Source organism: Falco biarmicus, chromosome 2 (assembly GCF_023638135.1).
Source record: "Falco biarmicus isolate bFalBia1 chromosome 2, bFalBia1.pri, whole genome shotgun sequence".
Taxonomy (NCBI): domain Eukaryota; kingdom Metazoa; phylum Chordata; class Aves; order Falconiformes; family Falconidae; genus Falco; species Falco biarmicus.
Window position 1 is genome coordinate 70618249 of NC_079289.1, and position 25583 is coordinate 70643831.

At 38.3% G+C, this 25583-nt stretch overlaps 1 protein-coding gene across 5 annotated transcripts in view; it reads left to right on the forward strand.

Annotated features, from left to right (window-relative positions):
* The window catches only part of MGAT4A (alpha-1,3-mannosyl-glycoprotein 4-beta-N-acetylglucosaminyltransferase A), an 85338-nt gene that overhangs the window by 28448 nt on the left and 31307 nt on the right, over nt 1–25583 (forward strand). For 4 of the 5 annotated variants that reach the window (XM_056329970.1, XM_056329972.1, XM_056329971.1 and 1 more), the window contains 7 exons: nt 2791–2958; nt 5523–5663; nt 8738–8871; nt 21480–21526; nt 22001–22114; nt 22709–22784; nt 24193–24307. In XM_056329970.1, the coding sequence (XP_056185945.1) occupies nt 2791–2958; nt 5523–5663; nt 8738–8871; nt 21480–21526; nt 22001–22114; nt 22709–22784; nt 24193–24307 (795 nt within the window). Of the gene's footprint in view, nt 1–2322; nt 2355–2790; nt 2959–5522; nt 5664–8737; nt 8872–21479; nt 21527–22000; nt 22115–22708; nt 22785–24192; nt 24308–25583 lie in introns of all 5 variants that reach the window. The other variant, XM_056329973.1, reaches the window with a different exon arrangement.

Below are 25583 nucleotides of genomic sequence, written 5' to 3' on the forward strand. Positions count from 1 at the left end.
AGAAAAATACTCATAGGGTAGTGGACTTAAAATAAGATTATATTTGTAATGTTAACGTTTTCTAGTTTTACTTGACTGAATAATATTGTGACCTAACAAAAAAAAGCAGCTGTACATTTCTGAAGGATGGATGTCAGGAGTTTATGTATCTTTTACATCAGCCTCCTTGACCCAGATATATGTGGTTGAAGCACCTGTGAGAAGTTGACTACTTTGAACCAATCAACTAGTATTTCTTAAAGGAATTCATGCTTTTGAGGTCTCAAGTACCATAAATGCAGTACCAATACTGTGCACTGGGAGCCTCAAGACTGAAATACTTCGTAATACTTCTGCTAGGAAAAATTTTACAGTGCTGCAGTTGGGAACCTATGTTATTTGCTCAAAAACCTGCTATGGTAAGTTATGAAAATAAAAGTTTACTTCTACATATGCAATTTAAATTTCTTTTAAAAGTAATTAACTACTTTTTTATTTTTGACATTTTATAATAATTGTAAATTAAAGGTGTTATAACAGCAACCTTCTCTGAAACGTCGTCTTCTCAGTAAGGGATTTTTACTGGTAGTTCTTAATAAGAAACTACAGTTTTTATTTCTTCATATGACAAAACTGCCTTTTCAGTTGGGCTCTAAGTTTCTTGTGGTTTTACGACAGAGTATTAATTTGCTGTGGAATTACAAGGGTCCTGTAATTCCCATTTTTGTGTTACCTATCTGAATTAGGGAGGTAGAAAAATCATCTCTGCTTAAAAACTGAGTTTAGCAATAAGGTATTTCTGATTTTGCATTGTGGAGTTTACTAGGTGGAGGTGGCACAGAGCTACCGTGATTCTCTACTCTTCGACGTATTCCTAAGTAAATTATTCGCTCTAGGCTTCTGCTATTCCTTAGAGCACCAGAATCATCAGAGTAGTGTGTGTGATGGGCTGCTGTCTTGTAGTAAGTGTAGAAGGAGAAATGATGTCTGCCAAGAATTTGTCTAAATCGAGAGGAAGTCCTAAATTCATCCTACTTGAGGTGCTGGAGTCTCAACCACAGATTCCATAGAATTATCACCATTTTCCCTGGAGAAACGCAGACTGTGCCACAGACAAGTTTAGCCTTTTTGAAGTAGGAAGAACAGAAGTGCTGAAGTTGTCTGCTGTCTTGTACTGTGAAGAAAGGCGACATAGTGCTACAGGCTGCTTCTGAGGCTATCCATTGCTAAAAAAGCCCTCAATAAAACCTTGCATGCCTTTTGGTGGCACACCAGTTCCTCCCTGTTTATACAGAAATTAACAGAGATCTCTGTAACCTGCCATCACCCATTCATTTGGGGGAGGGAATATCATTCACATGCTTGAGTGTGACATCTACACTAATACAATCCTATACTCATTTAGCTGTTAAAATGGTTTGTAACCTTACTGTAATTAGTAGACATGGTTCCAGGCAATCTCTGATTTCTTTGGGTTATCATTGGCAAGTAAGAATGTCCTTCATGCCAGAAAGTCCAAAAAATTTTCCTGGCCTTCTCAATACTGCTGACTAAAGCACCAAATCCTGTTTCAAATAGCAGTGTGGATTCACTTGTCGGTGTGTAGTGTGCCCAGCACTGAATTGTCGGCCAGCAGCAGTGTTCTGGGTTTGTTGGCACAAAAGCAATAACCATTTGGTTTTAATGAAAAAAGGAAAATAAGGCTGGCAAGGGAAATGTTTTTAAGAGGTAGTGAACTGTGTTTTTATTTTTCTGTCTTCAGAGCAGGGGGCATTTTAGCTAATTATGTTTTCTAAACCTAATCAGAGCAGTACATCCCAATTACAAAAAAGAAAATAAATGTAAATCGAAAGAAGTTGGAAGAAATGTAACATTATTAACAACGGAAAATTGGCTGTAATACTTTCTTTACTCCATGTGTTACTGTAATGTAGCAACAGGAAGAGATTCAAATTGCTTGCAAAACTGCTTCCCTACCATTGCAATACCAAGAGGCTGTGAAGGGATAGGTAAATAACAAAAAGGATGTGTCTGTGGATGACAGCTGTGTTGTTGGAATATTGATTACAAGGTATAAAATCACTTGAGACACTCCAGTCTGTACCTGTAGTTTGGCTGAAGGAGAGTGATGATGGTGAGCAGGAGATCTGAGGAAATGACCAACAGGAAGAAGATGCTGAAACCACAGATACGTACTTTTCTGGGTGGAAAGGGCATAGGCAACATATCAGCAAAGGAGTTTTGGAGTTTCCCTCTCCGTTTTGGTCTCTTTTCAGAGAATACATGTATGTATCTACCTTAGCAGGATTTTGATCAAAATTTTGTTCTTGCAGGCACTGACAGTATTGTGAAGTCAAAACTTGGGTTTGAACTTGGTATGTCTAAAATATTGTCAGATTCCACTCATTCTTGCAAAGTCTTCAGAGGGGGCTTTCCAAAGCCATAACCTGTACTTTTGTAAGGCACCAATCCTGCTTCTTAAAGGAAAATGTTTGTGGGCATCTGTTCGAAGAAAGGATTCAGAATGGCCTTGTGGTGCTGAGTAATGGGGACTCGTAGGTTGCCCCTGTCTGTGGCTGCAGTGAAGGGCGTACCCCCCTCAATGCCCGCTTTGCATCCCTGTCTGGTGCAGCTCACTTTTCTCTGTATGCTGTGCAAATGCTAAGGTACCTAACTCAGGTGGGATTGCACTGGACTGTGCCCTTTTTGGTTGGATTTCAGATCCTGCTTAGCTGAGCAGTCCCTGACCCTCATTGGCTCTGTCTGTGTTTGTTTCCAAAAATAACCAGGATCATCTTTTTTTTTCTCTAGAAAAGTTGATTGCATATCAACGGGAATTTCATGCTTTGAAGGAACGTCTTCGTATAGCTGAGCATCGCACTCTGCAGCGCTCTTCTGAGCTGAATGCTATCTTGGAGCAGTTCAGGCGTGCAGTAGCAGAAACAAATGGGAGTAAGAATGCAATGAATAATTTTTCAGGTACATACTGTGATTGAGATATTTTTTTGTAACTGCAATACCAATATCTCTTTTATTACTATAGGATAAGAAATTAATATGAAGAAAGGCAAATGAAACTGTTCAGCAGTGCAAATAAAGAATGTGTAATATGTTGTATCTAGTGGGGAATTTTTTGGCTTTTGCTTTTTCCAATTTCTATTCTTAGTCATGCACCCACTCTTCATTCTTATGGCTTTAGGGACTGAATACTTATTCCACACCTAGCTTCCAAAGTTCGGAACCTCTAGCTACTTATTTAACATATTTAATATATTTTGGCAATAATTTACATCACTTTTTAAATAGGGCTTGAGTGGAAAGTTGAGTAAAGAGAAGAAATGGATGAACTTGAAGCAGTTAAAGTATGTTTAAAAGTCTGCTGGAAGGTGTAAAACCATACAGACTAAGGTATTAATTATGATTTGTAAAATGTAAAAGTAGTGCCCTTTACCAGTTAATCACCAGCTATTGAAAACTGGTGAAATCTTCCTTACAAGTTTTTATGCATTTTGGAGGCTGATGCTCAAGTTTACGAAGAGCTGTGTTTGGTAATATTAGAGATTGCCTTTGCACTACTCACCAAATTATTGAAGTTAACTTTTAAAATCACACTATTACTGCTTTAGTCACTCTGATTTTTCTAGATCGAAAATGAATAGCAAATAAATATAAACTTTCTGGCAAGAGGTCTGATTTGATAGGTTGCATAAATTTCACTGTATTGGCCTATTGAGGAATATAAATCCAAATAACTTTGCAAATCAAAAAACTTGATCAGGCTTTTTGAATCTGTTGTCTACTTGCATTTGTGATATGCATTACTATTTTCTATAAAATTTTTCGGGGTGGGGTGGAGTGGTAGTAGTGGTGGTTGTTACAGTTATAAGCCCTCGGTGCTGATATTAACGATGAATTGCTGTGTCTGACATGAATGGGTTATCCAGCCTGAGCTCCATAGTTCCCTGGATCTCCAGGAATCATATGGATTAACATAGTCTGTGACTTTTGTCTTCATATTCTATGTGTATGTTTTGTTAAAGCAAACAAGCATAGAGGAAGTCAAGTAATTTTGATACTGGATTTATGATGAAGTTATTACCATATTTTTTTCCAAAAATGAGTGAGTGAGTTTGTAGGCAATATAGTTACAGGGAGTTATTCTCTTCTGAAGCATCTAAAATTACTGATTCACATTTTTAACATACTGTCATGTCTGGATCCCGCCTAGGGCATCCTCTTTTTTTCTATGTGGAGCCATGATGGGAAATCAGCTGAAGTCTGAATTTCTGAGCTTTTGTGCTCAGAACTTAGTATTAGACAGGTTTTTATTAAGTTTAACATACTTAATTATAAAGAATACTGTATAGTATTTGCTATCTTTGAAACTGAGAGAGTTCCAAATTGTTTTATGTAGATCATTATTCATTTATACAAAGAGCTGTCATACTTCAACAGAATTTTTAGTCCAGCTTTTGCAGGTGAAGCTAAAGGAAATATTAGCAGGGAAAGTAAAATATACCTATATTGGAATCTTATCAAGATAAGCATCTCTACTTACGGCATCAATTTACAAAGCTTTTTCAAAATTCTAAGTGGTTAGGAATTCAGTTTCACCCAAAAATAAATATTAAAAAAGCCCAAACAAACCTAACCAAAACCTACAACAAAACCCTTCTATCTTTGTAGAAGCTATACTCAGAATCTGAAAGGAACGACATTTATGGCATTTCTTTTCTCACTTCTTAACAATTCATTTTTCTCAGAAACTTCAAGTACAGTTTTTTACTTAACTTGATATAAACCACATAAGTTATCAAAGATCCATATGCTGTCATATCTGTCACTTGAAATAAGAGTTGTTTTCACACTTGATGTAAGAAAATTAACACGCACAGTAGGGGAATTTTAAAACTGTTATTTGCAGCTTTGAGAACCACCTGGACATCCTGAGAGGCAGTTACTTTGGAAAGTGCAAGAATTATTTTAAGTACTTTAATGTACTAAATTAAATTCATGTTAGCATTTATTTTATTGCAGAAATACTCAAAATCTCAATTGTATATTTAGTGCTATTTTTGTTTTGTATCTGTATGTTCAGTGTATTCCAATACGTATTTGTAGCTTTGAAAAGTTATTTGCAGTAGCATCACTACATGGTAATGGTAAACGTAAGTAAAAAATAATCTAGGTAAATAAGCCTCCTGTTTTGATTCATTGGAAAAAAACTAAAACAAAACCCCAAACCCCTAAATAAATGAGGCATTCTGTACTTCTGTGTTTACACACTAAGTCTGTGTGATCAGGTAATTATTAACTATATCTGTAGCAAGGTTACTTGGTGCAAGATAATCATGGCCACCATTTATTTAAAAAATTAAAATAAGGAAAGACTTCCTTTGTACATAAGATATAATGCCTCAGTAAAATGCATCATTTCTTCTGTTTTTCAGTTGTGACCATGCTTGGAATTTTGTACTATTTACCACTGCATAAAACTTAATATTTTTTGTTTTCTGCATTACTGATTTCATGTATCTTTGCAGATGAGACGCTGAAATTGTTAAAAGAGCTAACAAGTAGAAAATCTCTTCAAGTGCCAAATATCTATTACCATTTGCCTCACTTGTTGAAAAATGAAGGAAGCCTTCAACCTTCTGTGCAGATTGGCCTTGGAAGGACAGGAGGTATGCTGATACTCTGTGTTTTCTCTCTGGAGGACTTCCTAGTTGTAGTAATGTAATTTACTGTATTACTTGGCAGGTCAAGGACACCTCATTTAACTTGTGTGGTATTGGTATCTCTTAGAATTAGCACTAAATCCAATATAAAGGAGTTTGGCTTCAGTTTTGCTCTTTTCTGTATAATCTCAATCACACTCCATGCCATATTAAGGTACAAGCTCAAGCTTTACAGATTCTGAACTGCTAATGGACATGTCCCTTTGGCTTTTCAGATCTGTGAGGCAACCATGCATGGATATAATTATTTTAGAGTTGATGTTTCTGGTTTTTTGAACAATATATTTCAATTTCTATCTTAGATTTGGAAGAACTAGGATTATCAGGTATTGTTGCATCAATAAAATGTGGAGATTCATTGGAGGGGAAAAAAAAGATATCAGTGTTGTGCTACGATAGTGTTGATTCTCCTCCCACCCTGCCTGCACCACCCCCCCCCCCCCCCTTTTTTTTTTTCCCACCTAATCCTCACAAATTCTGAGCTTTGGTCAATAGGATAGCTCCATGGAGTCCCACTCCTGGATCTCTAGAAAATAAACACCATAAAGCCTAACCAAGCTGATACACCTCAAAGCATGTGTGTGTGTATATGTCTTTAAGCTTGAAGGCCCCACCAATGAATCCTTGTTTCTCTGTGTGCCATCTGACTTGAATGGCTTGTGTGACTGTCCACTAGACTTTTCTTTTTTTTCTTTTGTCCTGCTTACTTTTGAAAGAAGCATTAGTTACTCCTGGCCTGTATTTTTTTCATTATTTCAGTGAGTTTGGTTGCTCCTTCTTTTAACAGAAGGCTTGCCAGTGTGACAAATGTGTGGGCTCAAGCCATAGGGTTATTTTTATGACTGTAGACACCATTTATTTCAATGTTGTTAATCAGGAAGGAAAAGGCTCATATCCCCTTATTGTTTTAAGTGAAGCCTGTATTATATCCCACTGAGAATATGACAGAAGTTTGAAATTACAAAACAGAAATTGGAATTAGGTTTGTTTAATTAAAAAGAGAGAGGAAATTCTGAGTTAAAATTATTTTCCTGTCTTCCCCTTTCCTGGTCACTGTGCTTTTTGAGTGCTTTTTAAAATTTCAGAGCTTGTTAATTTGTAGTTGCTAGGCAAAGCAGGCTCTGCAAGGAAGGATAAACAACTTTTTTAATAGTTGTTTGGTTTTATATATTTGTGATATGGTAAATTATTTCACATAAATGGCTCAGAACGCCGGTGCTGACTTCATGAAGTCTGCTTTATCCTTTAACTGTGTTCCTGCTGCTGCCTGCTGTGTGCCTAGTAGGTAACCAGCCCTGGGTACGGGATGGGGTGCAGAACAAAGGCTATGGGAAAGTTAAGGAACACGAGAGGGTGGTGTTAACGTTGTTGCTGTGGCCAGATTGCTTTGTATTTAAGATGCTTTTAATGAGGATAAGAGGTTTCAGTGAGGAATTTCTCGGCAATGCTGATGATCTGGACTTGTTTTTTCTAGAAGGTCCCAAACTGGGTGCAAGGAAAGAACTAGAGTTTTTCAGCAATGTAATTTTTTAAAGATGACTTCTGAGAAGTTAAATACTTGAGCTGTGAAGAATAGTTATACCAGTTTGAAAATAAAACTAAGTTAGGGAGTTTAATCGCTAACTTAAAAATGTGGGAGCACCTTATCTGGTTAATACCATGGTTATTGATTATTACCCATTGTATTGGGTTTGCATGACAAGGTTTGGGTAGTGGGGGGGCTACAGGGGTGGCTTCTGTGAGAAGCTGCCAGAAGCTTCCCCCGTGTCCGATGGAGCCGATGCCAGCCGGCCCCGAGATGGACCCGCCGCCGGCCAAGGCCGAGCCCAGCAGTGATGGTGGCAGCGCCTCTGGGACAGCGTGTTTAAAAAGTGGGAAAGCCAACCCCAGCCGGAGAGAGGGGCGAGGAGGTGTGAGCGCAGCACCCTGCAGCCCCCCGGCCGGGCAGGAGGGGCAGGGGGGGCTCCAGGCGCCCAGCAGAGATGCCCCGGCAGCCCCTGGCGAAGCCCCCGCTGGGGCAGGCCGTGCCCCCGGCCCATGGCGGCGAACGGGGGAGCAGATCCCCCCCCGCAGCCCGCGGGGGACCCCAGGCCGGGGCGGGGGGTGCCCGAGGGAGGCTGCGACCCGCGGGCAGCCCGGCCGGAGCGGCTCCTGGCAGGGCCTGTGGCCCCGCGGGGGGGAGCCCGGGCCGGGGCGGGTTCGGGGCCTGTGACCCCGCGGGGGGCCCGGGCTGGAGCCGGCTGGGCCTGAAGGGCGGCACCGCGGGGGGGCCCGGCCGGGGCGGTGCGTGAAGAGCTGCAGCCCGGGGGAAGGGCCCCCGCGGGGGAAGGTCGCGGAGGAGCCGCTCCCGGGGGAGGGACCCCGGGCTGGAGCAGGGCAGAGTGTGGGGAGCCTCCCCCGGGGGGCAGGAGCGGCAGGGACCGCCGGAGGGACCCCCCAGCCCCAGCACCGTCCGGCCCGCGGGGGGGGGGGGAGAGAAACTGGGAGTGAGGTTGGGCCCGGGAAGAAGGGCGGGGTGGGGAGAGGTGCTTTTAAGGTTTGGGTTTATTTCTCATTATCCTACTCTGATTTGATTGGCAGTAAATTAATTTTTTCCCATGTCAAGTCTGTTTTGCCTGTGATGGTAATTGGTGAGTGATCTCCCTGCCCTTACCCTGACCCACAAGCTTTTCATTCTATTTTCTCCCCCCGCCCAGCTGAGGAGGGGAGCGATAGAGCAGCTTTGGTGGGCACCTGGCATCCAGCCAGGGTCAACTCACCGTGCCTATGCAATAATCTGGAAGGTCTAGGATTAATTTTTTGTTTCTTTGTTTGCTGTGTTTGCTCAGTGTTGGTGGTGATCACGTTGATCATGCTCCCGACGATGGGTGGTATGTTTTTAAACTATTCTTAAGTACTGTTTTCTCTGTCATTCAACTCTTTGCCTTTCTTAAGCAATGCTTCATTGTGAGGTAAGATTGTTGTTTTCTATCGTGTGTATGAAATCACTGAAAGTACATTTCTGGTTTGTTTGATTTCAGTTTCCATTGTAATGGGAATTCCTACAGTGAAAAGAAAAGTCAAGTCTTACCTTACAGAAACTCTCCACTCCCTTATTGATAAGCTGTCTCCTGAAGAAAAACTGGATTGTGTTATGGTTGTCTTTATAGGAGAGGTAATCACTTAAATATTTTTATACAGTTTCTAACCTGCCTTTATTTACAAATACCACTCCTTTCAGGAACTGATGAGGATCTACTTTTTCTTCAAGGTGTAGACAGGTGATTGTCTTCTTTCATGAAAACGACACAGTATCAGTCTTGTGTTTCTGACAGAAACAATCCTCAAGAGCCCAGCCTTTTCTGTTTATCAAGGGAATAGTGGACACAGATTCAGTAGACTGGTTATTTTGCAAATCTTCTGATGCTTATACATAGTGACAGAAATGTGCCAATTACTGTATTCCTTCAATGTCAAAATAATGGCTAAGGGACTAATGTTGTAGGGAGGATTCTTTCCATTTTCTTTGTGCTACTGCTTAGTGCTTCATCAAATGAGTGCTGCAGTTTGAGATGTTAGACACAGACTGTTACTGATTTAATTTCTGGACATTGTGGATATTGTAAGTCCAGACCTTTTTCATGGGTTAATTAAAACAGCGTTCAGTTGGACTGTTTGGTCAGTTTGGCTTTGATTTAGTGGAAATCAAATTTAGGAAAATGATGGAGTACTTTCAGAAACTATTATGTTGGGGGCTGGGAATTGCATATACTTATTTAGTCTGTATGTTTTTCTCAAAAGTCTGAATTGAAGAGTGGTAAATTTATTTATATTTGACCTTCATCCATCTAATCATAGAGTGCTTTACTGAAACAGTGTTTTACGAATCCCACAGATGAAAATTTAAATCCTCTATTTAAAACTGAAAACAGTTCTAATCCTGTGAGCTAGTGTCCATTCATGGATGAATCAGTGGAAAAATAGATAGCATTTTAATACTTCTAGTTCTATTATCAGCACATTTTAAAGCTTTCCTTGAAAAGTTGGGAAACTTTTAACCTGTACCTGAGAACTGATTCTTATGGTTTTCTAATGTAGGTTGCTTTGTTTTGTGGGTTTTTTTGACAGTCAGTCAAAAGCTATCGGTCTGGATAGATACTGCTTTTCTGCAGAAAATGCTCTTAAAACACCTGTTGGTTGAGAATATCAAGAGGACTGGAACACTGGGTTTTTCTTCACTGTGTTAGTTGGAGTAATTTTATTGCCACCTTCTTTCAAGGTTTAAAAATGGAGTTTTGTTTTGTTTTGCTTAAGGAACTCTGAGCTATGAAGACTCTTATGTTGTCATTGGATTCTCTGTCTTCTCCAAAACTTAGAACAGGAAGAAAGTGTCCCAGCTGCACAAGTTTCTGCCATGTGCTATACCCAAGTTTTCCCTAGCTAAATAACTTTTTCCTTTGAGTGGTGTGAAATTATCTTTCATCTTGGGCATGATTCTACATAAGTAACTGTGAAGGATCTGAACATTTTAACATGGGAGCTATTGCTTCTGTGCCCAAGGAGAATTGTGTGGTTTGCTCTGGAGTGGGATATTGTTACCCTCTGTATCTTACCTTTGTATTTATCTCTTTGAGAGCAGCGCTATGTGCTTACTCACATACCTGCTATAGGCACTGCAAGCCATGAATGTCTGGGAAAATTTGAAGTACCTAAGTTTAAATTCTTGTCTTGTTATAACCATTCTTTAGATTTGAATTTTTTTTTCATTTACTCCATCAAATTTTATGTCTTCATTTCTAGCTTTACTATTTCTTTGACCATGTTTTATATTTTCTTAGGTTCAATATCTTATAGTTTGTTTTGTAATTGCTACAGGGAACTCTTTCAATGATTAATATAGTATGGTAAATACTTCTTCCTGAACTATGCTATGTTTTTTTCTGAGTTATGCTGTATATTTCAGCTTCCTTCTGCAAGATGAAAAACAAAGCATTTTCTCTGGTTATTTAAAGGAAGGTCTACTCCCCTGGTGGACTTCTGTTTCTTCTTAAACAAAAGGAAGGGCTTTAGTTTTTAAAATGGCTTTGTCTGTGGGGTTTCCTAGCCTAAGATATGTTAGATTATTGCTATCATTAATATGTGTGCATTACTGAAGGCCTATTTAAAAATACGTTAGAACTTTGACCAACTAGGCTTGTATTAAAAATGATGGCAAAAGTTTCTGAAAAGAGGTGTGCCTCTGCTCGACATCTGTTCAGTTTAAGTACAGCAAGAAATGGTCATAGTGTGACTTGGGTAATTCTGCTAATAAGCTTAAAACTACTATCTGTGCTTTGTCTATAACTAGTACCAACAAGAAAAAGCACAAGACTTTACAAAAACATTTTTATGGGAGACTTATGTGAAAAATCTTACTTTAAAAGGATTTTCTTATTTTCTTGTTGACTTTATTTGAGAAATCAAATTGACGGTGTTTAAGAAGCATTGCTGGGAACCATGGTCATAGGCTGTAATCTCTTTGTGCTAACCACCCTAAAAAGCTATTTTAATACTGCCATTTTTTTTGAAGTTCAATCTCACTCCTTTCTTACAGATTTGACTTTTTTTACTAGAAAACAAGTTGAAAATTAAGGCTAATGGCCTTCTGCAAACAGCATGAACAGTGTAAACAGATGAGTTATTAAATATAGATGCATTATGGTTGCTAAATGAAGAGATCTGCATATTCATTTACTGTATGGCTATTTCTCAGTAATGTAATTATACACGGTAAATTTCCATACTGGAAGTTCAAGGAATTCTAAAATATCTCAGCTGATGTGATCTCTAATCACCAATTTAAATAATTACTAGAATTGCTTGACAGTAAACTGTGCAATTGTCCCAGTAACTGACATATGTCTGTGTTCTCCAGTTTGTTAAAATAACTTTATTGCAGAATAATTTGCAGGTATTAATTAGGATGACTAATAAATAGGCATGATTCATATACCTCTATACTTAACTTTTTATTCCCCTTCACTATGTAGCTAGTTTATAGGCTTACCAGATGAGTTGAAACAAGTGATTCAAATCTCATGAACGTGCTCTGTATGAGAACTTGATTTTGGAATAAACTGTAGGCTCTAGGTTTAAGAAACTGTGAACTCCAGATCAAAATTGTTGTCTAGTATTTTTATTTAATAGGGTTTGCAATTAGTATGGGAAACATGGTTTTGAAGTACTTTACGTAATCATAGTGGAAAACAAAACTATATATAGATGTATACACACACACTCTACTGAATATGAGAAATTAAAATACCTTTCTGGTATCTAAGCAGTATTTTTTTTTGCGGCAGGGAGATCTCATTTACCATGAGAAAATGCATCTTGGACTTGTTCTAAATATATCACAAATTATTGTCAGTCCACTTCATTAAGCAGTGACTGCACTTAGCATAGTCTTTTTTACGAACAGTGATCAGTGTATATCTGAAAGATGATAAGCCCTTGATTTGACCAAAAATTTCAGAAAGACAAATAATTTCTGTAAGGATCAGGAGACACTACGCTAATTCTGTACACTGTTGATTACACACTGGCAATAATTGACCAGCCATTTGTTCTTGGAGCACTGCCATATGTTACACTTCCTTGCATATTGCTTTTTCAAATCTTATGCTGTTGTTTCTTGTGTATACAATTCACTTAGGCTAGAAAAACTTGCATGTTTTGATTATCTTTTACTGTCACCGTGTCATCTTTTTATGTAAACAGTGGCTGCTAAATTAAAAGATGCTGACCTTCAGTAGTGTTTTCTCTGTGCTCCTTCTGTAGAGAATCATTTTTTCTTTATAATTTCTTTGGAAAAGTTTCTGTACTGGTTGGGTTAGTGACACAAGCACCCAGCGAGGTACTGTCCTTTGCACTGGTATGAACAAAACATCAGCAAATTAGCACCAAATGAACATACTGTGTCAAACCTTGCTGAACCTGTTTTGGATGTATTATTATTGGAGTGCAATACGGAAGACTTCTCCAGTAAAATAAACAAGCCTGTATTTTCACCTCTTCATGCTCTCAGCCTGAATTATAGACCCCTTCGATCAGCAGATCTTTTGATAGAAAACAAAGGAGTATTTTGTCTCTCTTGCTCTCAACTTAGATGTATTAGTATCATCCCAGCTACAGAGATGTTCCATGCTTTCTGCTAATTGTTGAAAACTTGAGAGCTGCCTCATCCTGGAGCTGCCCTGGAGAGTGTATTTCTAGTCCTCCAGAGATCTGACTGCACATCCTGAGTTGGAGAAAGACCATTAGATCTTAGCATATACATGCATATATTTGTATGTAGTTATATATACACTTTCAAAAAATCAAAGCTAGCTGTTGTGCCAAATGATATGTTACCTTCATCAGGTAATTTTAAAGGCCTACACAGCTGGTAGCCTTTGTTTTGGACATCTCACTGAAAACTGGTCAGGATGAATACAGCTTCTAGATATACTGCCAACTCTTACATCTGGAAGGGCAGTTGGGCCTGTCAGTGAGAATTTGAGATATATAAGCTGCTGTTGCAATCCCCTCTTCTTTGGCTCCTCAGCTTCAGTCCCCAAAGGGTATGGATTGCTGATACCAGGCACCATCATAGGATTTTATGCTCTTCTCTACATGGCAGTGACTAGCAAAGTTTTTACATGGGATTAAACCAGGGGTAAAAATCTTTCTTAGATTTAAGAAAAGTTTGTTGGCAGGATTCGAAGACTTCTGTGTACCTGAGACAAATTTAGTATCTCAGCAACAAAATAAAGTTCAGAATTGTACTCTTTTCTCAAGCCCTAGACTTGAATGACTGAAATGCTTCTCTATCTGTAAGATACCTTCTGAGATACACCTGGGCCACAGTAACTATCTGATGCTTCTGGTAAGGGAATGTCACTGTTAACAGACAGAGTTCTGTCTGATCTCTTTGGTAATGTCTAGTGTATTTGTGAGATGGAAAGTGACAGCAATAATCTTATTTTAGAAGCATTTTAGCAGGTGACTTCATACCTGGAGGTGATTGAATTGACACTGAGTTTTGTACAGCACTTGATTTTGCTACTGTGGTCTGCCTTGGCCTAAAGGGAATGAGGACAAATCCCTTTTGTCCTCCAAATAAAGAACACATATCATAGAAGGGTGCTTTTGACTGTTTACAGTAACTACCTATCTTCTGGAAAACAAACGATGTAGACCTTTTGAATGATTTACAAGCTCAGCCAAGGACAAGAAGTTTCCCTAGGTTGCCAGGCCACATACGCTGCTTTCTTTCAGACTCTGCAAACCAGGCTTCATCTGCAATATGCGTAAAATTAATAGAAGGCTGTATGACACTAACATAACTTGCATCTGAATGTTCTGTTTTAAATTGTCCCTTGATTATTTCATTTGTTTGTTTGTTTTGTTCTGGTTGGCCTTCTTAAAAGCTGAACTTGTTCTTTGATGTGGTGGCATGGTTCACAGCACAATCCCTGTGGTTGTATGCCCTCACGATCAAGGAGCTGACATGCAGGGCTCAAGGGTAAGAAGAAATGAGAATGGAATGGTACAAGAATATACTTGTATTCCTGTTACTGCTGGAGAAGGCTTTCCGTTGTGAAACCCTGTCCTGAACTGAATTGGGTTAATCACAGGAATGACTGGAGGGAGAAGGGTATTTCTTACCTGTGTGGTAGCGTGTGGACTTTCAGTAAAGGAGGGATGAAGTCATTAGCTCGTGCAGGGCACAGAGGCTACAGTTTGCTTATGTGACATTAGATGACTATGTTATGACAGCATTCTGCTTTCCTGTTTTTTCCTTTGCATCTTGTTGCCTGTATTTAACTTGAACTTGCTGCCTCAGACCTGAAAGCAGATACTGTGTTCCTGAAAATAATTTTTTTTCAGCTGCATTTGTTGGAACTCTTACATATATTAATTACCTTTTTCCACAGGCTTTGTTTATATCCATACACTACTGCAACCACTGGAAACCACTGCTGCACTTTTATTCCTTAGGCCTTTTTCTTTACTGCATAAATACCCTAAAATAGGTCAAATTGCCACTTTGGTGGCTGCTTTTTCCTGTATGAAGTTTAATGCCTTGTACATAGGTAATTATATTCATATGTACTTTCACCATTTCAAGGCAAATATACGTTTACTTTGCCTTTTCTGGAGGCAGTTCAGTTTTTCATTGTTTGTTATTATTTAAAACACACTGTAAAATTATTCCACCCCTATTCTACAGGGATGATGAAAAATCAAATAAAATTGTAGAAATCAGTAAGTAATGAAATGACCATGCTTTGCAGATTAGCATGGTTGTTTCCCAGGGAGTATTTTCTTTTTTTCGAAGATGTTCTTAAATCTACTAGAAGCAAGTTTTAACTAATTCCATTTAAGAATTAAGATCTGGATAATCTAACAGCCTAGATAAACCACATTGTTTAGAATGTACTGTACAGTTAATATCTAAATTTGCCCTCCTTCTCTGTATCTGTAGTATTTCGGTATTCTGCATTTTAATTTCCTTTCCTACTGACTTGTGAAAAAAAAAATCTTTGGATTTTAGTGCCATCTCTGCTTCTGTTTGCACTTCTCTTCTTAAAACTGACTCTTCTTGACAACTGAAATAGAAATTTAATTCAAAGAGAGGTTTGGTCTGTTAAAGCAGTATCTGAGATTCGAAGAATCACTGAGATTGGAAGGGAACTTTAGAAGATCATCTAGTGCCACCCCCCTACTCAAAGCTGATGAAAACTTGTACATTTTGCAGAGCATTTCAAGATGCTTCTTAAAAATTATAGCTTTAAAAAAAGCTAAGGTTGCAAGTCAAACCTCCAGAACAAGAAAATACTACAATTACTTTGTTCGTGCACTGTATCATGGCATTCCATCATGTTTTACTTGCTTTTTTTGTGGGTTTTGGTGGGATTTTGTTTCACTGCATTTGGAGAACCTAATGTGAAAGTGAAGTTTTTCACTAGCCAGATGTCAGTGTTGACTCATACGGTTTCATTTTTCATGGCAGCTGCCATTCTGTAGCAATTTATATTGTCAAAGTCCAGCGTTCATGAACATATTGAGTGGACAAGTCATGGGATTTGGAGTAAGAGTAGTGCTTAGTGGCAAACTGAGGACAACTTTTTTTGTCATGTATCCAGTATCACTAGGTAAGTTGTTGCAGGAGGGGTGAGACAGGAAATAAAAGCGGGGATAGGAATATAATGGAAATAAGATGTCTGAAGTTCAAGGCTATTTTTGTTTCTTTTAGCAGTACCATGTCTTGTTGGTACTGTTAGAGTACAAGACCACGTCTTGCATGGTCTAATGCAGAGTGTTTGTGCACTTGCTCTGTCTGACTCCAACCTCGATTGAACCCAGTGTTGCGCTTGTTTAGATTTTATATATATGGATTATAACTGATTCTCAGTTTGAGGTGGCGATACAGGTGCAATCTAGGTGCCGCTAAATGAAATTCAGAGGCAAAATCTGAAGCAAAGACAGTATTTTTTTATGTAGCTAAATTGTGGACATTGTTGCTACTGGATGTTGTAAAATACAAGCGAGTCAATGAGTTCTGAAATGAATCATGCAAATTCACAAAGACCAGATCCAGGAGGAGCTATTGAATGTAACGGTATGGATACCAGTCAGGGCTAGGAATTACGAACTGTTGATTACCAAGAACTGGGAGGTACATGAAGGCAAGGAAGATTCATTCTCTATGTACCCTGTTTATTGTACTCTCCACTGCATTGGTGCGACCCTACCTTGAGTACTGGGTGCAGTTTTGGGTACCTCAGTGTAAGAAGGACATCAGAGTATTAGTGTGTCTAGAGAAAGGTGATCAGATGGTGAAAGGCCTTGAGGGCAGGATTTACGAGGAGTGGATGAGGTCACTTTGTTAGTTAAACTTGGAGAGAAGACTGAGGAGCGACCTCATCACAGACTATGACTTCCTTAAGGGAGGCAATGCAGGGGGAGATGCTGATCTCTCTCTGGTGACCAGTGACAGAACACAAAGAAATGGAATGAAGCTGCATCAGGGACAATTCAGACTGGACATGAGGAAAAGGTTCTTCACTGAGAGAGCAATCAGTCACTGGAACAGGTTCCCCAAGGAAGTGGTGACAGCACCAAGCCTGTCAGAGTTCAGGGAGCATCTGGATGATACTCTTAGTCATATGGTTTAATTTTAGGTCATCCAGCGAGGAGGAGGGAGTTGGACTTGATGGTGCTTATGGATCCCTTCCAACTTGAGATACTCTGTGATTGCATCTTCTTTTTTTTTCTTTTTTTTTTTTTTTTCTATGTCTGTCCTACTGGCTAAGGCAGCAAACAGACCTTTGGTCTAAAATGCCAAGGTTTTCCTTACATTTTGAGAAACAGTCCACCCACTCTCTGTCATTCTCAGAGCTATGAAGTAGGTAGGATTTAACAGTATGAAAGGGTTGATTCTTAAAACTAGAAAAGTTGGTTTTGTGTGATAGTTGGCTAGCTGTTAATCAGAACTTTTTAGCTTCATTTTGTCTGCTAGCTAATATATTCTACTACTTTACACATGCTCACTCATAAAAATCAATAAAAAAGATTGGGAAGTTCATTGCTGCTCAGGTTCTTTGTGTGTGTATTATGAATAACAATGTTTGTTCAGACAAACTTAGAATAATTGCAAATATGAAATGCAGCCTCACCTAAACTAGAGAAGGTACTTTAGAGAATTGAAGTGCACCATCTTACAAAACTTGAAGAAATTTAAAAACTTACTTTGCTGACAGTCTGAAACTTTATTTTCTTCCACAATGGACTCTGAGTTTTCTTTGAGAAGGATTAATCAAAGCACTCTGTATGTGCATCTCATCAAAATTGCTGATGCAAGGAGTTAAACCTTAAATGTTGCCATGTTCACAGGCTTATGAAACTCCATAGATCTCAAGCTAAGATCTTCTTGCTGAAAGTCTGGATGGGCTCAGGGGGATACTGGTGAGTTACCTTGAAGAGGAGTCTACTGAGGAATATTAAGTACACAATATCACATCTGTCTCAGGAAGTAATCTGAATTGAAGGTAGCTGGAGTGAGGATGGTAGCAGGAGGGAGTATTATGTATGGTTGTCCTGTCCTTATTCTTTGTTGTGTGTCTTTTCATGGCTGCCACTGCTGGAAGCAAGATGCTGACCTGGATCAGTCTTTGGTCTGATATGGTATGAATGAAAAAAGGAGGATGTTCATGCTTTCTTAAGAGATCAGTCACTTCATGTGTTTAGGAGGAAGGAACAGGTGGAAAGGTTTGAACTGCTGATATTGAAATAACCACCCCTACTTATGCATTTCATTAGTTCCCAGAGATCCACCTAACAGGACAAACTTGTTTGTAAGGCTTCATGTGATTCATTGATAAGATGCATCTTTGTGACTGGTGCTGTTAACTCTTTGGTTGTGGCCTATCACAATATTGCATTTAATTGCTTTAAAGGGCTAGTTCTTAAAATGTTCATTTTTTGCTGCTTTGTCTCGGGTCCAGAAATCCTAGGGATTATTTAATCTTCAACCTTAAGAGTTTTATGAAGGAAAAATTCTGGTTTTGTTATTGCTTTCTGATATGGTAGAAAAAAACTTTCATAGCTGTAGTCTTACAGGTTGTGCTGCTTTAGTTGGGATCACCAGTGACATTTCCTTTCAATAGTTGCAAGCAGCACTGATACCATGAAACAGAATTTAAGTTCATCATAGCTGCTCCAAAGTCCATGTAGTATCTACTGGATGATCTTTACTGGAAGCCTAAACAATAGTTACACTTTGTTTTTCATGGGTGACTTCCTTTCGATTCATCTGGATTTGTCTTGTCCTGTTTAAGGTTCTTGGAGAAGATAAGGACATTGCTTCTTCATGTTATATAGAGTTCATAATTTTTTTCAGTAATCTCATGTTCTGCAGGTTGATAAAGTGGTTGTTAGGTCTTACTTTGTCAAGGCAGTAATAATTTTCTTCCTCAAAAATGGAAACTAGATTTTGGTCAATAAAAGATATTTTTTTCCATCACTTTTTTTTTAAATTTTTATTAACAGTTATTAATACTGCTTGGAAGATCCTTAGGTTAGAGCAATTTCCTGGCTAGTCCGGATTTCCTTCCATTGCTACCCTACAAAGTCTTCTGCATGCTTTACTTTTTCCTTGGGTATAGTCACAGCTTGATCAAATTTATTGCACAGTCTCATATTTATTTCATGAGGTTTTTTGAAATAACTTACAAGTGCCACCCTCCTGGGACATGTCCACAGCTGAAGGGATTTGGCGAAGATCCTGCTTAGTGTTAGGCTCGGTAATGAGAGGAGTTGGTTGCCTCTGGAAGTTCTGATACGGAAAGATGACAGTCAACCTGCTATCCTGCAGCAAAGAGTTTGGTGTTGAAATCCTGGTTCTGAATCTCAGATGCTGGTGGTAGATAAAAGTACAACTGCTTATTTAGAAATAATGGCAGGATATCAAGTTTTTAAGACATTTGATCATGCAAACAATGGCATGAACTCCTTTGATCTCAGTGGGTATTTTTTGTTCTAAAAGTGGTATCTCCTTTTGCACTATGCTGATGCAGTGATTGTTGATTCAGAAGGAAGGTTACCTACTAAACCAGCTATGGTATTTGCTGTGTCTCGTGTTCAGCGCAGCTAGACCAGACCTCTTTCACTTTGTCTGACAGCAGCACAGATTGCAATATGAGGCTGAAAGGCTACAGGCTACCTCTCTTTAAACACAAAGCTATCGGGATTGCAGCTCTGACAGGGAAGCTGCTTACCCTTTGCGTGATGGACACAAATAAGGGGAAGAAGGGAAAAAGCCTCTTATTCCAGATTTTCTTTTTTTTTTTCCTGATTGTGGTAAGTTATGTATAAGGAAAGTTTTAAAAGCGCTAGGAAAGCTTTATGGTGTATCTGCAAAACAGGTCAAAACTATGTTAACTCTAACGAGGCTTGCACTGAGGCATAGGCTTGTGGCCAGATATGTGCTTCCAGTTGGGATGAAGTTTGGTATTTTTTAAAATCTCTGGAAGAGTTTATAGAAACTAGCTGTGTTTCTGCTGTGTCTGTGTGTATATATCTATACATAAAAATCTTGCATTTTTCTATGCAGTTACAGTATGGACTTTAACAAGTATTTGAGTTATTAATGCTAGACTAGGTAACTGAAGTTTGGCATGGCAACTGGAAATTCAAACGTTTGTCTTTCATATGCTGACTAAAAACCAATTTCTGTATTTTTAATATTTAAAAGGTTTAAGAAATGAAAAAATGTTTCATTTGAAGATGGATATATTAGAATTATTTTTAGGTAGTCACTAGGTCACTGATTTGCAACTGTTATACACAGCAGAAGAAGTTATGTCTTAAACTCTGTTGCAGGAATGTGTGTGAACAATCCTTGTCTGCATGGACTGTGACTTAGTGATATATCAAGGTCCATATGGACTTGTGAGTCTCCCTTGTGTGGAACACACTGTAGCATGAGTTTTAAATTGTGAATGCCTTATCTGCTTATTAGAACTTCTGTCCAGCACTAGGCATAGCACTTATGAAGAAAACATGTGTGAAACGTTTGTGACAGATGATTTCTACTGACATGTTCTTGTAGTATTCAGAACCTGCTTTTGGAAGAAACCCACTGTTGTCCTTTTTGAAAAAGTGTGCATCATGGCATTATGCTGGATCTTATACAAATAAATCTTTAAAAATATGAATGGTGGGTTTTAAGATCAAAGGGTAAGCACTTTTATCAAACAAGATTAGTGGTTCTGTAGAAATGCTTGGGAGGGATTTATTCTCTGTGTGTATAATACTTTAATGATAACCTGCATTACAAATGCATCAGGAAAAGTATGAACTGTTCCTTTCTTTCCAGCATTTCAAAGGCAGCTGTTCCTCCAGAACACTCATGAGCCACCAGAATCTGGGTTGATTTATGGACTGTAAATTTTCTTTTGAAAATTGATAAATAGTGTGTCAAATTATTAGATTAGTGAGTATAACAAAGACTAGGGTTTTCAGTCACATTTATGAGTTCGGAAACTCTTTTCCTGGAATGTATGTGTACAACCAGGTAAATAGGTTGAATAATTTGCCAGTTCTGACAAGTTAGACGATACAGACTTTTCTAGAATGTCACGATTTGTATTTTAACCAACAAGTAATTTTTAGAATCTGTGCATCTTTAAGAACCAGGTGATTGATAGGATTGATAGTGCTTCAAGTTTAGTCTCTGATGCAAAAAAAGCAGTACTAGTCAGGAAAACAGCATGTTCATTGCTGCCTGTGTTTGGGGCATCCATGTTTTAAATGCAGAGTTTAGGAGATGTATTTTTGAAAGAAGAGTGTGTGTTCAGTACACTGTTTTCCAGAAGCTTTCCTTGCTAGTATTTTAATCTATATTATTACTATAATATAACAATAAGTTCTTCCTACATGAATGCTCAGTAATCATTTTGTCATTAAGAGCATGAGAGGTTGCAAGAAAATCCAACAGTTAGATTAGAGCTGTCTGTTAAAGTGCAGATATGAGACAGATATTATTCCCCTCTGTTTACAAAAAAAATTTGTTTCTTCTCCCATTAGACCTAAGACATAGTTACATTTGTGGTATGTTCCTATATTACTCAAATGTCTTATACACTGAAATTGATTTTTAAGTACAGCTACCTCCAGTGTTTATTTTACTGGGTTCTTTTAAAATGTAGATCCAAACTGTTAAGTATTCTGTTTGTTTTTTGTGCTTGTTTTTTCCAGACTGATCTTGATTATGTTAACACTGTTGTTGCAAGCCTGGAAAAAGAGTAAGTTGTAATTTTAAGGGGGGATTTCTTAACTTATTGGTGGTTTGCTTTTTCTTTTTCCCCTAAATCAGGTTGTGATAAGCTAAAAAAAGTGTTCTGGAAATACGAGATTGTGCATTTTTGTTTCTTGAGAGTTTGGACTTTCAAACAAAACAGTAATAGATGACAGATTAAGGGGCAGTGATTCAGTCAGTTAAATTGTAAAACAATAAATGGGAGTACTATAGAAAAAAATCACTAGGTTCTGAAAAAAAGCCAAAATAAGTGTTTAGACTCTAGTTAGCCTCTTGCCCAACAATCAGAATTCTATCTGCTTTGAAAAAGATGCTAAGGAGAACAATACTTTTTTTTATACTACTTTTATTTTACATGCCTTGTTTGAATAAGTCATTGTTGTAACCAGACACAGTAACAGTACGGACACAAAGCAAGCAGAAGGTCTACAGAGTCTCGTGTGACTTTTTCTATTGACAGGTTTTCTACAGAGATCAATTCTGGCTTGGTGGAAGTAATAGCCCCTCCTGCAACTTACTATCCTGACTTAACAAACTTGAAAGAGACTTTTGGAGACTCAAAAGAGAGAGTGAGGTTAGTTTATTTCCTCAGATCTTTTCCCATCTTCTCCCACACCCACACTCTGTTTATGAAATGGCAAGTGGGATGTGAATTCTTGAAATGTTTTCTTACTGTAGTTCTTGAAAGTATGGAGACGCTAAAAGTGCTCTGTGAATCCATCTCATTCCTATCTGTGTGCTGTTCTGTGCATTATCAGAGCCTAATGCTATGCTTGGTTGAATTCATTTAATGTTAAATTTTGGGAGAACTGAGACTTGATACTCTTTTTTTTCTTTGTTTACTGTTTTTTCTTCCTAAAATACAGTGTAAAACCCAGTAATGCCTACTGAATTACCATTTAAAATGCACGTGTTTTTAGTGAATGTCAGGTAGTTTTCACAAAATCAGATTCAAGTTAAACCAGTTTTATGTCTGTATTAAAGCATAAGGTGAAGGCTTTGTTCCTTTTTTTCAGACAGAGGATATCTTGAGGGAGCAATGCCAAAAGCAGCTGTCCTAACATTTCACTAATATGCATCATTCTTCGTAGTGTGATTCACTTTGCATTCCCAGGCTGCATTGAAATAACTTTTTTTCATAATCCTTAAGCTTTTAATTTAATTTCAGATGGAGAACAAAACAGAACTTGGATTATTGTTTTCTTATGATGTATGCCCAGAAAAAGGGGGTTTATTACATTCAGGTAAATATCTCTTCTTTGTTTTGAGGAAAGTTTTCAAATGAGTCTCTAGAAATTAGGCTGTTGTACACATCAGAAGGACCTGCACAGAACAGAGATAACTTGATTCCATAGTTAAAGAGCAGCATTAAGTATGGAGGTTGTAGTATATGAGGAAGTGATTTGTGGAGGACACTGCCTCTGAAGTAGAAAATAATTTGTCCTACGTGACTTATTTTATCTTAAGATGCTTAGTGAAAAACGTGAAGGAATGCAGACAGCTTAACTACTGTTTTTTCCTTGTCCCCCAAATGAGTCACCTAGGCAAAAACCATCAGCATAGTTTTGATTGAATATTGAACTAAAATCCATTTTTACTTTCTTTTGAAGGCAGGTGCAGTGTCATTTTAATACGACTGTGTGTATAGATATGTTTTCAATGTGTTGCTAGCCTTGTTCTCTTTTCTTTTTTAAAGAGGTTTTTAAGAACCGAGTTAAACAATTCTTTAATTTAGCTCAGAATTATTCCTGTTGTGTCTTGCTGCTTTGAAGTAGAAGCCTTATGTACAGGTATTGCAGATTTAGTGAGTAACTGCGCTTATGATCCTTATTTAGATTTTTGGACTGTGTCCTTTGGGTATAAAGCCCCACTCGGGTTTTAACAAAACTATGACAGCTCTCTGACATCTGTTGGAGACTCCATTCTCCTGGAAGCTGCACAGCCAGTGACATGAGATAGTCCTTTTGAAACTAGGCAGCCGCACAAATATTGGTGTCAGCACAAGGGGGAGTCCATGAATGCACTGGGAGGAAGGACAGGAGAAGCAGGATCCTTAGAACAGCGGCCTGCACTTGGTATGAATTAAAGGGATTGTAGCACCCCGTCTTGGTGGTTCTGCTGCCCGGACTAGGTGATTGGTTTGGACTATGCACCTGTTCTTCTGTTGGACAGCTAAAGCCAGGTGAAATTAATTCCACCTCTGTAGACAACATGTCTCTAAATTTCTCCTCTGAGACAAGAAGCTCTTTTAATGCTGTTAGGTGTGTCAGTGAAGACAGTCACATTTGCATACAAATAATACAGATATTCTGCTTGTTCTACTGATGATGTCATTTAGTCTAACAGTATTTCATGGATGATTACTCTCTGAAGAGAGAAGCTAGAAAAGCAATGAAGTAATAAACTGAGATACATTTGTAGATTCTTATTACAGAAAGATTCTGTGTTAATTCTCCTCAAATAGACAGACTGTGACCCCTACAATAGTTATTCTTGGCTATAGTGTCTGGATTTTATAGCAGCGCTTGCGTTAGAAATACATGGCTATGGCAAGATACTACAAATCAGTATTTCCTAGTTGTACTTTTTCCTATTGTAAAAGGTGGTGCTTTTTTCATTATTTATGTTGATATCACTGCTGCCTTCCTCTAGCTTGAAGATGACATCGTTGTCAAGCAGAATTATTTCAGCACAATAAAAAATTTTGCACTTCAGCTCGCTTCTGAAGATTGGATGATTCTAGAATTTTCTCAGCTGGGTTTCATTGGTAAGAAAATGCTCACTTTAGTAGTTCGAAAGAGCACATTCATCCCAGGCGCTGTGAATTAATAGTGATCTGACTTCAAAGCTATGTTCTTTGTACTGGCAATAGACCAAGAAGTAGGAATTCATTAGCTTTTCTAGGAACTCTGGTTTAACTTGTGGAGTGGTGGTTTTTTTCCCCTGTTGTTTCATACACTTTTTTATGACTGAGGCAAACTCAAACTGTTGGAAAAGAGGGCATTTTTATAACCAAAAGTTAATTAATTTATAAAAATACTAACAGTCAAACTGCAAGGAATGACTTTTTTTTAAATTTAGCTGCCATTAAAACAAAAATGTCATTAAACCACAAAACTGACTGAAGTAAAAGATAAAAGCATGAAAACTAACTCTACCTAAAACGTTATTGGTGTTTGTGCCAAAACTTCCAAGAATCAGCAGACACAAGTTTCTCTTCATTGCAAAACCTGTTCTGTATCCACCATTTTACTCCGTCAAGAAGTTATGACAGTCTGATCCTTCTTAGGTGTAGTTAGAATCTCTGCTGTCTGCAGTGAACAACAGTGAGAGAAGCTAATGCAGCATCTTGGGCTGTTGTGGATTGACTGTCAGGGTGCTGTTGAATTTACTTTATGATTCTTTGCTCTTAGACTGATGTGTTTTTATTGAGAGGAACTAAACAGAAGAGCAATGAAAGAGAAATTTTGAAGGGATTTTACAAATCAGAAGGTTATTTCAATAATGCAGTGATGTGTCATGATCTGTTTAAAAGTGCTAAGCCAGAGATATGCGAGGAAGAAAATCAAAAGCTAAGTCAGACTGTGTGTAGTCAACACAAATGATTCCAATGCAAAGATTGTAAGCTGAGCTCAGAACAGGAACAAAATCCTACATGTAACAGATTATGTGCAGTCCTGAGTTATGTCATTCTCTTGGAAATCCTTGTTCTCTTGTTTTTACTTTGGATCTACTTTCCGGAGAATGGCTTCATTTGTAGCTCAATGACCCATGATGGTAGCACAGAGAATGTTGGCATTGTGTGAATGGCAAATACTATCCTGTTTCCAGCTCAGCCTCTCAGGTGTGCTGCTGAGGCATTAGTTCGAGTCTCAGAGATTGACCGAGTAGAAGAGACAACGGTAGTTACCTCCTAAACATGCTATGTTAGGGTACAAAATGGTACTTGGTACATTTGCCTCTCAGTCTACCCTACAGAAACAATGGAGAGGAGGTGAGGAAATCGTCCGAGGGAGGTCTCCGTATCTAGCTGGGCCACCACA